Source organism: Aquarana catesbeiana, linkage group LG06 (assembly GCF_042186555.1).
Source record: "Aquarana catesbeiana isolate 2022-GZ linkage group LG06, ASM4218655v1, whole genome shotgun sequence".
NCBI lineage: Eukaryota > Metazoa > Chordata > Amphibia > Anura > Ranidae > Aquarana > Aquarana catesbeiana.
This window is the reverse complement of record NC_133329.1, coordinates 20,191,648-20,204,547: the sequence shown is the minus strand read 5'-3', so window position 1 is coordinate 20,204,547 and position 12,900 is coordinate 20,191,648. Positions and strand designations below refer to the sequence as shown.

Here is a 12,900-nt window from a genome sequence, read left to right as displayed (position 1 = left end):
TTGAAGGAGGCCACAAATTCTGGGTAACTCAGGACCACTGGTTTTTGCATCTCCCATAGAGGGTTTGCCCAGGCCAAGGCTCTCTCAGAAAGCAAAGATATCACAAAACCTACTTTGCTTCTGTCCGTGGGAAACGCCTGGGGCAGCATCTCAAAGTATATCTCAACCTGGTTGAGAAACCCTCTGCATTGAACTGGATTGCCTCCAAATCGCTGGGGAACCAGACATGCCTCTTATAGAGGTAATACTCAAGGCGGGTGGCTGCACAGAGACTGGAGCAGCAGCAGGGACGGCCTGCAACACAGGTTGTACCGGAGCAGCCATAGTGGAAGATTCCAGGTGAGCTGTGTGACTCAGGAGCGTTTGTAATGCCAAGGCAAACTGATCCATGCGGTGATCCTGGTCATCCAATCTGGAAAAAATATTACCAACAAGTGGACTGACTGCATCTTCTGAATTCATGGCCTTCACCTATTGTCAGAAACCATGAATCAGACCGAGACAGAAGTACAGTTAATCACACTAGTTTAATAATAATAAAAATGTAAACAAAGTAAGCGTAGTCAATACATAGCCGGAGTTCAGTAACCAGATCGGGTAGTTAGCCAATGCCAATGTCAGAGAGCCAGAGATCAACATAGTAGTACAGCAAGCAGGATCAGGAGCCAGAAGGGACGTCAGCCGAGCAAGTCTTCAACAGGAACGCACGAGAAAGTCTGTGAGATGTGACCAATCATGAAGGCAGAGATGAAGTGAGCTGGATGGCTTTAAGTAGGCAGGACTGAGGAGCAGATTATCAACAGCTGAGTCACGGTGGAGAGAAAGGAGCTGGAAATTAGCCGACAGCTGAGCGGCTAGCTCAGAGAAGGAAAGGCTGAGCTCAGCCTCATCTATATAACATGACAGGGGTGCTCTGTAGTCCTCAGAGACAGCTGGGAACAATGTAACTGATAACTAGGGATGGGCTGCCTGTTCGAGTCGAACATGAGTTTGCTTGTTTACCGAATTTCGAACATTATGGGCCTTTCGCGCCAAATTCAAGTGGAGCGTCACGGCCCATAATGCACTGCATCATTGCAGTGCATTGCTGGCTGATGATTGGCCAAGCATGCACTATGACCCACATGCTTTAGCCAATCACAGCGCCGTCAGCGAAGAGAGCCATAATTGGCCCCAGGCAGGGTGCCTGGGGCCAATTATGGCTCAGGGGGTTAAATGCACGCCCCAAAATATATAAGGCCGCCCGCACGTTGGCCTCATGTAGTGTGTTGGTGGCGTTTGTTAAGAGAGAGACAGAGAGTGTCATTTAGTTCAGCAGGCAGGCAATTCCTGGAGTTCTGTTGCTAATATACTTCAGGCAGGCAGGTGAGACAGTTAGATAGCTGCAGTGTATTATGTATATATATGCATCCCGGTTTTGTATATATATATATATATATATATATATATATATATATATATATATATATACACTGACTGTATATAATTTAGCTAGATCTCACTGCAGACCCTTCCTGGTGTACTGTTGCTAATATACTTCAGGCAGGCAGGCGAGACAGCTAGCTGCAGTGTATTTAGTATATATATATATATATATATATATATATATATATATATATATATATATATATATACACCGGTGTATATATATATATATATATATATATATATATATATATATATATATATATATATACATCAGGGCTTTGTATATATATATATATATATATATATATATATATATATATATATATATACACTGTATACAGTTTAGCTTTGACTCACTGCAGACCGTTCCTGGTGTACTGTCGCTAATTTACTTCAGACAGTTGGGCGAGACAGCTGCAGTGTATTTAATATATATATATACATCCCGTCTTTGTATATATATATATATATATATATACACTGTATACAGTTTAGCTTCATCTCACTGCAGACCGTTCCTGGTGTACTGTCACTAATATACTTCAGGCAGGCGGGCGAGACAGCTGCAGTGTATTTAGTATATATATTTATACATCCCGTCTTTTGTGTGTATATATATATATGGACGAGGCGCTGGCTTAACTGAGTGGTGTACCCCCGAACCTCCTCCCATCTACCCCTGGACTATGCTCCTTTCATACATCAGCTCATAAAAGCTATTTCTCTTACCCATGGCTATTTGATGTTATGCTACCTGGGAGGTTCCTGGCTCTGACCGCTGCCTTTCTGATACAAATCAGACATATTTACTTCTGATTGTTTTGCGATCAATCGACTGTCTGTCCTACTGGTAGTATCCACAACTATTATACACAATTGGACCTCTAGCTCCTGAAGAAGCGTTTTTGTTAACGTGAAACATGTTGAGCAGTTAGAAAGCACCTCACCTTGGATTACCAGACCTGCAGCTCCTCTTCAATTACAACTCCACATTCTCCCATTATCGTTTACTTGGGGAAGTTTATTCTTTTCCGCTTGGAATGAATGTTCGGATAGCATACTTTTAGATACTAGAGTTATCTTGAGAGCTTGCAGGATAGGATCCATATGGTGTATACAACTAGGTTCCATGTTTAGTCAGATCTGTTTTTAAAACTTATATGTTTGTTTTCTGTTTTTTGTACTTTGCTAATAAAACTTCAAAAACCAAAAAACCATACCTATTTTTCTGTAGTTTAATACCGTTGTGCCCCTAAAGTCCCATTCTTTAGTTTCTATAGGGTTACAAGTACAATTTTGAGGACGTTGGCACAAGTTGTTATTAAGTACCTACAGAGTCACCCTGTTTTTTAGGTACTTTAGAACTAGGACCTTTTCCTTGTCATATATATATATATATATATATATATATATATACCGTATTTATCGGCGTATAACACGCACCGGCGTATAACACGCACTTCAATTTAGGAGGGAATTTTAAGGAAAAAAAACTTTTAGGAGGGAAATTGAAGGGAAAAAAACTTACATTTAAATGCCCATCAATGCAGCCTTCTCAGTGCAGCCTTGCCCCAGTCCAGCCTTGCCCAGTGCAGCCATGTCAGTGCAGCCTTGCCAGTGCAGCCTTGCTAGTGCAGCCATGTCAGTGCAGCCATGTCAGTGCAGCCTTGTCAGTGCAGCCTTGCTAGTGCAGCCATGTCAGTGCAGCCATGTCAGTGCAGCCATGTCAGTGCAGCCTTCCCCAGTGTCCAGTCCAGCCTTGCCCCAGTCCAGCCTTGCCCCAGTGCAGTCTTGCTGAAGCCTCTGAGCTTCAAAATCGCAGACCGCGATTTGAAAATGGCGCCGCCGGCGCCGAAATACACAGAGCCGGTCCTCGGCTCTTCTCGGCGGCTCTCGTTTACTTTCGGTTCCACTTGGACGGTGAGCGGAGCTATCCGAAACTAGCCGAGTATACTCGGCTAGGTTCGGGCGGCGCTCGAGTGAAACCGAAAGCCGCCGAGAAGAGCCGAGGACCGGCACTGTGTATTTCGGCGCCGGCGGCGCCATTTTCAAATCGCGGTCAGCGATTTTTTAGTTCTGACAGGTCAGGATCGCAGGGGATCGGCGTATAACACGCACCTGCGATTTTCCCCTGATTTTAAGGGGAAAAAAGTGCGTGTTATACGCCGATAAATACGGTATATATATATATACACTGTATACAGCTTGGCTTCATCTCACTGCAGACCATTGCTGGTGTATTGTTTCTAATATACTTTAGCCAGGCAGGTGACTCACTAAGCTGCAGTGCATTTAATATATATGTATATATATATATATATATATACAGGCTTGTATGTATATATATATATATATATATATATATATATATATATATATATATATATATATATATATAGTCTAGCCAAGCCTATACCTGACTAGGCCATTGCCTGAGTGCGTTTTCAAAGACACTTTCAGCCAGGCAGGTGACTCACTGAGCTACAGTTAATTTTATATATATATATATATATATATATACAGGCTTGTATTTATATAGTCTTGCCAAGCCTATACCTGACTAGGCCATGGCCTGAGTGCGTGTTCAAAGACACTTTCAGCCAGGCAGGTGACTCACTGAGCTGCAGTTCATAAAATATATATCCACTGCATTGTAGTCTAGCCAAGCCTATACCTTACTGTAGGCCATTCCTGGTGTACTGTTTTTAGTAAACTTCAGGCGTTGTTTTGCTAATCTAATTGTACAGTATGTCTGGAAGGCCACCAAGGAGAGGCAGATGCTCACAGGCCACTAAAAGAGGGCAAGCAGGCTCTGTGTCTACAGCAAACAGTGCTGGTCATAGACACGGTGCATCCTCAGCACGTGGCCGTGGGGCACGCTTGTCCTTTTTTTCGGGAGCTGGCCGTGTTGAGCCACAACATGCAGAAGAGTTGGTAGAGTAGATGACCAAGCCGTCCTCATCCTCCTCATCCTCTGTCACCCAGGCTCAGGGTACTTTGTCTGCCAATGCAGCTGCCAAAGCGGCCTCTTCCATTGGCTCAATGTCATCAGTCACTCCTTCCCTAGCCCCACCATCATGCCCTGAGGAGTCCCCCGAACTGTTCGACCACAGTGTAGGGTACATGCTTCAGTAAGATGTGCAGCATTTTGAAGGCTCTGATGATGGTACCCAGGTTGAGGATGAAGGCAGTAACGTGAGCCCAGAGAGAAGAGTGGGTGCCCAAGAAGGACAAGAAACTGGCAGTCATGTTCCCCCAGCTGCAGCATACAGCCAGGTTTGCTCCAGTGGTGAGGAGGGAGGGGATGATGAGGTCACTTACTCAACGTGGGTGCCTAATAGAAGAGAGGAGGAGGAGGAGGAACATCTCCAATGAGGCAGGATGTCCTCCAGGGGCCAGCTTAAGTGCAGCCAACCGACTGCATCACACCGCAGAGCTCCGCATGTGCAGGGCGTTGCTGACTCTGACGTTTTTCCAAAAGTTGCTTGGTGTAGGCCTTTTTTGAGACGTGTGCAGCAGATTGCACTGTTGCTGTTTGCAACATATGTCTGAAGCGTATCAAGCATGGCCAAAACAGCAGCCGCTTGGGCACCACATGCTTGACCAGACATATGTCGAGCTCCCATGCAGTCCGTTGTCAACAGTACTTAAGAGACATACACAGAAGAACAAGGCGGACCTCTCCTTGCTCCTCATCAGCTGGGATCTCCAACCCCACTATACCTTCAGTCCTCTCAGAAACCAGCACTGACAGGAATGAAGGTGTAGAATTAGGTGTGCCATGTACTTGCGGGCAATCTGCTATTGCTACACCAACGTCTGATTGTAGCAGGCAAATTTCCCTACCCCCTTTGCTAAACCTGTGAAAGAAATTCGGTCCCCGCCATACACATGCTCAGCGGCTGAATGCTAGTTTGGCTAAATTTCTAGCACTCCAACTGCTGCCTTTTCAGCTGGTAGATTCTGCCTCCTTTCAAGAATTTGTGGAATGTGCGGTACCACAGTGGCAGGTTCCCAAACGCCAATTTTTTTTTATCGTAAGGCAATTCCGGCTCTCTACCAACATGTGGAAGGCAATGTCTTGGCCTCGTTGGACAGGGCGGTCAGCTGTAAGGTGCATATTACCACCGACTCATGGTCCAGCAGGCATGGACAGGGACATAACCTTTATTTCACGGTGCACTGGGTAACCCTGCTGGCAGCTGGGAAGGATACAGGACAGGGTGCAGTATTGTTGGAGCTTGTTCCACCACCATGCCTCCAAAATGCTGATAGTGGTGATTCTGCCATACCTCTCTCCTCCACCCCTCCTCTTCTTCTTCCTCTATGGCCTCCTTCTGTGCAGATTTGTCCTCAGAACCAGCGGTGCTCCGGAGAGGTTCTAGAGGCTATGCAAGCACTCAGGCAAAAAGATGCCATGCGGTGCTTGAGTTGGTCTGCTTGGGGGACAGGAGCCATACTGGGGCAGAGATTCTGTCAGCTCTGCAGGGGCAGGCTCAGAGGTGGTTGACGCCACGCCAGCTTCAGCCAGGGATGGTGGTTTGCAACAATGGCACCAACCTCCTCTCTGCCCTCCGACAGGGACACTTCACCCATGTGCCCTGTTTGGCTCACGTCCTTAATTTGGTGGTGCAGCAGTTCTTGTGCAGGTACCCGGGCTTACAGGATATCCTGAGGCAGGCCAGAAAAGTCTGTGGGCATTTCCACCGGTCATATAATGCCAGTGCTCGGCTGGCTGACCTTCAAAAGGAAAGCAACCTGCCCAAGAACCGCCTCATCTCATGCCCACCAGGTGGAACTCAGCGTTGGCAATGCTGCAGCGGCTGCACACATAGCAGAGGGCCATCAATGAGTACCTGTGCGACTATGGCACCAGGACAGGTTCAGGGGAGCTTGGCTTTTTTTCGCCACTCCAGTGGCTCATGATAAGGGATGTCCTGTCACCATTTGAGGAGGCCACAAGGATGGTGAGCAGTGACAGTGCATGCATCAGTGATACTGTCCCTCTTGTCTACCTGTTGGAGCACACGCTGCATGGAATAATGGACAGGGCACTTGAGGCAGAACAGAGGGAGGAAGAGGGAGACTTCCTTACCTCTCATGGCCCCCAGACAGTATTCCTGCGGGCCTGCCGATCTCACAGGAAGAGAATGATGAGGAGGAGGATGAGGATTGTGTAAGCATGGAGGTTGAGCCTGGCACTCAGCATCGGCAACAGTCTTAAAGGGATCGTTTATAGTTCCCAGAAACCCATAGACTTGTACGTGGAGAGGAGGTGGCTGCAGATCAGGTCATCCTTAGTGACCCAGAGGACCCCGGATCAAATGCCTCAGCAAACCTATGCTGCATGGCGTCCCTGATCCTGCAAAGCCTGCGAAAGGACCCTCGGATTTGTGTGATCAAGGAGAGGGATCACTACTGGCTGGCAACTCTTCTTGATTCACATTACAAGGGTAAGGTTGCAGAACTTATCCAGCCATCGCGGAGGGAGCAGAGGATGATACATCTTCGTGAGGCCTTGCAGAAAGGTTTGTGCAATGCGTTTCCAGAGCCTGGGAGGGTACAAATTCCTGGTCCTGGACAACGTGTTGCTGAGGCTTCGGTCAGTCACAGAAGGAGCGGTGGAGAAGGTGGCCCACTGACCAATGCGTTCAGACAATTTTTTAGTCCGCAGCCCCAAGGTATGATCGGTTCCAGCAACCATCGCCAGCGTCTGTTGTACATAGTGCAGGAATACCTAGGGGCAAGATCAGACTTGGAGACCTTTCCAACCGAAAATCTATTGGGTTACTGGGTCTTGAGGATGGATCACTGGACAGAGCTTGCACAGTTTGCAATTGAGCTACTGGCCTGTCCTGCATCCAGCGTTCTTTCGGTATGCACATTCAGTGCTGCTGGAGGCTTTGTAACCGATCACAGAGTGCGTCTGTCCACCGAATCGATTGTTCGGCTCACCTTCATAAAAATGAATCAGTCTTTAATCACCAGCTACCAAGCACCTGATGCTGATGTAACCGAATAATTTTTTTATGAATGTGAGATCCCTTGAAGACTGCCTATGCTGATGCTGACTGACTATCCTGCTATTCCGAATGACTATCCTATTCCTCCTCAATGTTCATGTTGATAGATTCTAAGAACATTTTTGGTTCTGGACACCAGCACCAGTGCCTAAAGCCCAATTTTTCTGCTCCTGTTTAACAGGAGTGTGTAATTACAAACTTTGCTGTAATATTTTGCAGCAGGGCTGTCACGTACCTTGTGGACGGGCCCGACCTGCAGGTAATGGCTCTGACTCAAGGGCCCTGGTAGGGTGAACAGGAAGCACAGGAGTCAAGAGTGGCACGAGTGCCTGGCAGGATCAATGGCAGGAGATGGATCTGGAACTCAGGAAGCACTGTGCAGAAGAACCTCAGACTGAGCCGGAAGGTAGACAGGAACCTGGAAGGAGCTGGATCAGCAGGCTGGTGCAGCAGATTGGAACTGAACAGCAGGCTGGAACCGGACAGTAAACTGGAGCTGGACAGCAGACTGGAACTGGACAGCAGACTGGAACTGGACAGAAGACAGGAACTGGACAGTAGACTGGAACTGGACAGCAGACTGGAACCGGACAGCAGACTGGAACCGGACAGCAGACTGGAACTGAAGAGCAGACTGGAACCAGACAGCAGATTGGAACCTGGAACCAGGATACTGAGACTGGAGGGTCAGACAAGCCGGGTCGGTAGTCAGGCAGACAGTGGAGGTGCTAGAGGGTCAGGCAGGAGAGAAGTCAGACAAGCCGAGGTCAGATGCAGGCAGATGACAGGGATGGTCGGAGACAAGCCAGGATCAGATGCAAGCGGACAACAAGGATAGTCAGGAACAAGCCAGGTTTAGCACAGGAACGGGTTTTCAAGGATCAAGACACATGTAAAGCTGTAGAGCAGACAGCAAGATCTCATTGTGAAAGTTTGGTTTAAATAGCCCGCCTGGTGCTAATGGGCGCGCACGATTGTGCAACTGCAAGCTCAGGATGCCTGTTACTGGCAGGATCTTCCTGACAAGGGCTCATTCCTGCACTCAACTAAAGTATCTGTGAGGTGTTGCAGTGTTGCGGCACCAGCACCAGTGCCTAAGGCACAATTTTTCTGCCCCTGTTTAACAGGAGTGCGTAATTACAATTTTTAAATCTAATATTTTGCAGCATGGCTCGTTCCTGCGCTCAACAACAGAATCTGTGAGGGGTTACAGTGTTGTGGCACCAGCACCAGTACCTAAAGCCAAATTTTTCTGCTACTGTTTAACAGGGGCGTGTAATTACAATTTTTGCTGTAATATTTTGCAGCAGGGCTCGTTCCTGCACTCAACTAGAGTATCTGTGAGGGGTTGCAGTGTTGTGGGGCACCACCACCACTGCCTAAGGCCCAATTTTTCTGCCCCTGTTTAACAGGGGCGTGTAATTACAATTTTTGCTGTAATATTTTGCAGCAGGGCTCATTCCTGCGCTCAACAAGAGTATCTGTGAGGGGTTGCAGTGTTGTGGGGCACAACCACCACTGCCTAAGGCCAATTTTTCTGCCCCTGTTTGACACTAATTTCTCAGCGAGGCTTCTCTGTTTCTTATTTGTTTTTTGTGCATATCCCACAATAAGCTGCTGCTATTTGATTTTTCCAAGCGCAGATTTCTTCCTCTCTTTTGTGTAATTACAATTTTTGATGCAATACTTTGCAGCAGGGCTCATTCCTGCACTCCAACTAGAGTATCTGTGAGGGGTTGCAGTGTTGTGGGGCACAACCACCACTGCCTAAGGCCAATTTTTCTGCCCCTGTTTGACAGGGGCGTGTAATTACAATTTTTGCTGTGATATTTTTCAGCAGGGCTTGTTCCTGCGCTCAACAAGAGTATCTGTGAGGGGTTGCAGTGTTGTGGCACCATCACCACTGCCTAAGGCCCAATTTTTCTGCCCCTGTTTAACAGGGGCGTATAAATAAAATTTTTAATCAAATATTTTGCAGCAGGGCTTGTTCCTGCGCTCAACAAAAGTATCTGTGAGGCTTTACAGTGTTGTGCCACCACCACCCCCTAAGGTTCAATTTTTCTGCTCCTGTTTAACAGGGGCATGTAATTACAATTCTTTATATAATATTTCACAGCAGGGCCTGTTCCAGTGCCCACCAAGAGTAAATGTGAGGGCTTACAGTGTTCTGGTACCACCAACACCTAAGGCCCAATTTTCCGCAGAGTATATAGGGCAGGCCGTATAGTATATACAGGCGGTCCCCTATTTTCAAAAATCCGACTTAAAAAAAATCCGACTTAAAATGACCCCTACTTACAAACGGAGGGAGACAATAGGAAGTGAGAGGAAATCTACCCCTAGGAAGAGAAATTCTCTCCTGTAAGAGTTAATATGGGAAAAGGGTGTCTCCTCCACTAATTTATCACCAATCCTTATTTTTCTTAAAAACCCCACATTTTCAAAATCCAATTGTCATTGGGACAGAAAGTGAGGTAAAATCTTCTGAACAGGGGCACAGACAGCAAAACAAATGTCACAGGGGTGATGATAACCCTTCCCTATGTTTTCCTAAAAGCTTTAAAATAGATTTTTTGGCTGGAGCTACACTTACAAAATGTACCTGTTCCAAATTACAAACAGATTCTACATAAGAACAAACCTACAGTCCCTGTCTTGTTTGCACCACCTGTATACTGCTGTTCAGAGTATATACGGCCTGGGGGCCCAACGCTTTTTCTTTTTTTAATTTGGGTTCGGGGTTCCCCTTAATATCCATACAAGACCCATAGGGCCTGGTAATGGACTGGGGGGGGGAACCCATGCCGTTTGTCTCACTGATTTTCATCCATATTGCCGGGACCCGACATTACATTAAAGCCTCAAGCAGTTTTAAATGACTTTTATTCCTTTAGAAATGTCATTTTGTGCAGGGACTGTTCTAAGCACGGGAAACATGCGCCACTTTACAGGCATACTATTGACACCCCCCAGGTACGATATTTAAAGGAATATTTCACTTTTATTTTTTCACTTTAAGCATCATTAAAATCACTGCTCCCGAAAAAACGTCCATTTTTAAAACTTTCTTTTCCATTGACACATGTCCCCTGAGGCAGCACCCGGGTCCCCTAACCCTTTTTAGGACAATAACTTGCATATTGCATACATGCCAGGCGGGCACATCTGTGTCGGTGGTTACTAGTTCTGTTTTCCCCCCTCTCACTCTCCATCGCCTTATCTATTATGGCAAGGAGGGGAAGGGGTGACTTCAATATGGTGTAGGTAATATACTGAAGGCCTTAATTTATCATCCTTTGATTTTTTTCTTTCCCCCCCGGCAAAACCCCCCCCTCCCCCACAGGATGGGAGATTTCACCGGGGAGACCCATTCTGTTGGGGCATTGGTGGGATTAAGGTCCGCCCAGTGCCTACCCACCGTGGGTCCAACTTTATCCCACACCATGGTGGACAATTTTTCTATGAGGGCACGATCCAGCTTCAAGCTGATGGCTGGTCTTTATTTGTATCCCACTCTTTCACTCTTTAGTCATTTAGCTATGGAGGTACCTATTGGGTGTGCGGCACTTGCCGCGCATGCGCAGGCCCCTTAGCTATAGTTGGTTGCCTTGGTAGCATCCGGCATTCTCACGCCGAACGCTCCCAGTGGCAACAAATACGAGTAAGCCGCGTAACAGGTCACGTGGCAGAAGTACGTCACTAGTAGCGCGTCACCACGTCGCGCCTGCGTGGACCATTGAGCGGAGTTGGTTGTCAAGGTAGCATCCAGCGTCCTCACGCTGGATGCCTTTGACAGCAACCACCACGTGTTAGCCGCGCTATTGGCCAGCGCGGCGTCTCATCTCCGCCCACTAGCAGATCCACACCATATATAGGACGCCAAAGACGGCAAATGGCGCCATTCTTCCCGGGACATCCTCTTGGCGATATCTGGGCTATCTGGGGCTTTGGCTTCACGAATTCTCACAGTTTTAGGCCAGGCGACCTACTCATTAGTAAGTTTTCCTACTTTACAAGGAATGGGATCTCCCTATTAGGGAGGTCCACTTTGTTTATACCTGGCCTTTGGCCAAAAGGGGGGATTTCTCTATGTGGTGTCTACTGGCGGTTCATCCCGCAGCTCATTGAAGGACACCACTCATGTTTATTTATTTTATTTTCTGCCCCACTACAGACAGCCATCCTTTTTTCAAGGCTGAGGACGCTATATGTTGGGATTTTTTGATTATATATCCAGCCGCCTTGTAGAGCTATAGGACTGTCCAGGTTGTCTCTGCTGTGGGGTATCTTTGGCCCCTGGCATACAATATGCTCCACCCGGGTTGCCTTGGGAGAACGTAAGTTACTAGAGAATCCAACCAATGCAGGAGACTGGTATGATGTATATATGTATAAATTACAACAACATTTTCTGATCTATTCCCCTCTTTTTTATTATTTAGATTGTGATGTAATTTTCCCTGAAGAAGACTTGATTTTGTTTAACGTTGAAACGCGTTGGAAATTCCACTACCCCATATTCGAGTGGCCATTCAGGGTGACCGTATTGGGTAGTGTGATACATCACTGTCTGTTTTTTAACAATTCTTCCATATGTAACTGTATACTATAACTCTTTCTCAGATGAATATATAAACTTCTATGTCTTGAAGTCCTATTTTGTATCTATATGTTATTTACCCTATGTTTATGCACATATATCAATATTTATGTTTTTCATGTCTAAGGATACTCAATAAACTTGATTTTACTTTTTAAACAAATTTAAAAATTCATTGCCTTAAAAATCCCTTTAGAGGTTTATATTTTTTCACATAACTTGCATATTAGCCTTGAAAATTTTCACTTTTGATTTCTCATGTTCGAGTCCCATAGACTTTACCGGTGTTCGAATGTTCGCGCAAACTTTCAGTCCGTTCGCATGTTCTGGATGCGAACCGAACCGGGGTGTGTTCGGCCCATCCCTAGTCAGCATAGAAATGGTGACTGGGTCTTTTTGTTACAAAGTATATACACAGAAGTATACAATGTACTTAGATTATCTTACCTTGTTCCCTCTGGTTCTGCCCCCTGTCCTGATTCTCTCCTCTGTCCATCTGATTCTTCCCCATGTCCTGATTCTGACTTCTTTTCTTCTAGTGGTGTCTCCTCTTCCTCTGGTGCTGCCATTTCCTTGGGTCTCTTGTCTGTATATATGAGCATAAGAAGATCAATCGGTCAGTAATGTCTCTGGTTATTATTGTTGTGTTCTCATCTTCTCCTCTCCCTGTCATACTTGCCAATAGTCATGAATTTGCCGGGACAATCCCGAAAATCCGACCTATGTCCCGATTTTTTATTGTCCCGGTATTTGTCCCGATAATTGTTTTTTGTCCCGCCCCCAGGCCACTCTGTCATCCCCCCACTTCCTCCAGGAAGTACTGCAGATTGGTCAGTGCGGGCATGGCCA

At 46.5% G+C, this 12,900-nt stretch overlaps 1 protein-coding gene across 1 annotated transcript in view; it reads right to left on the bottom strand.

Moving 5' to 3' along the window:
* Positions 1-12,900, bottom strand: part of LOC141148215 (uncharacterized) — a 268,920-nt gene that overhangs the window by 149,890 nt on the left and 106,130 nt on the right. Inside the window, exon 9 of the mRNA XM_073635453.1 lies at positions 12,499-12,637. Within this exon, the coding sequence (XP_073491554.1) occupies positions 12,499-12,637 (139 nt within the window). The remainder of the gene's footprint in view (positions 1-12,498; positions 12,638-12,900) is intronic.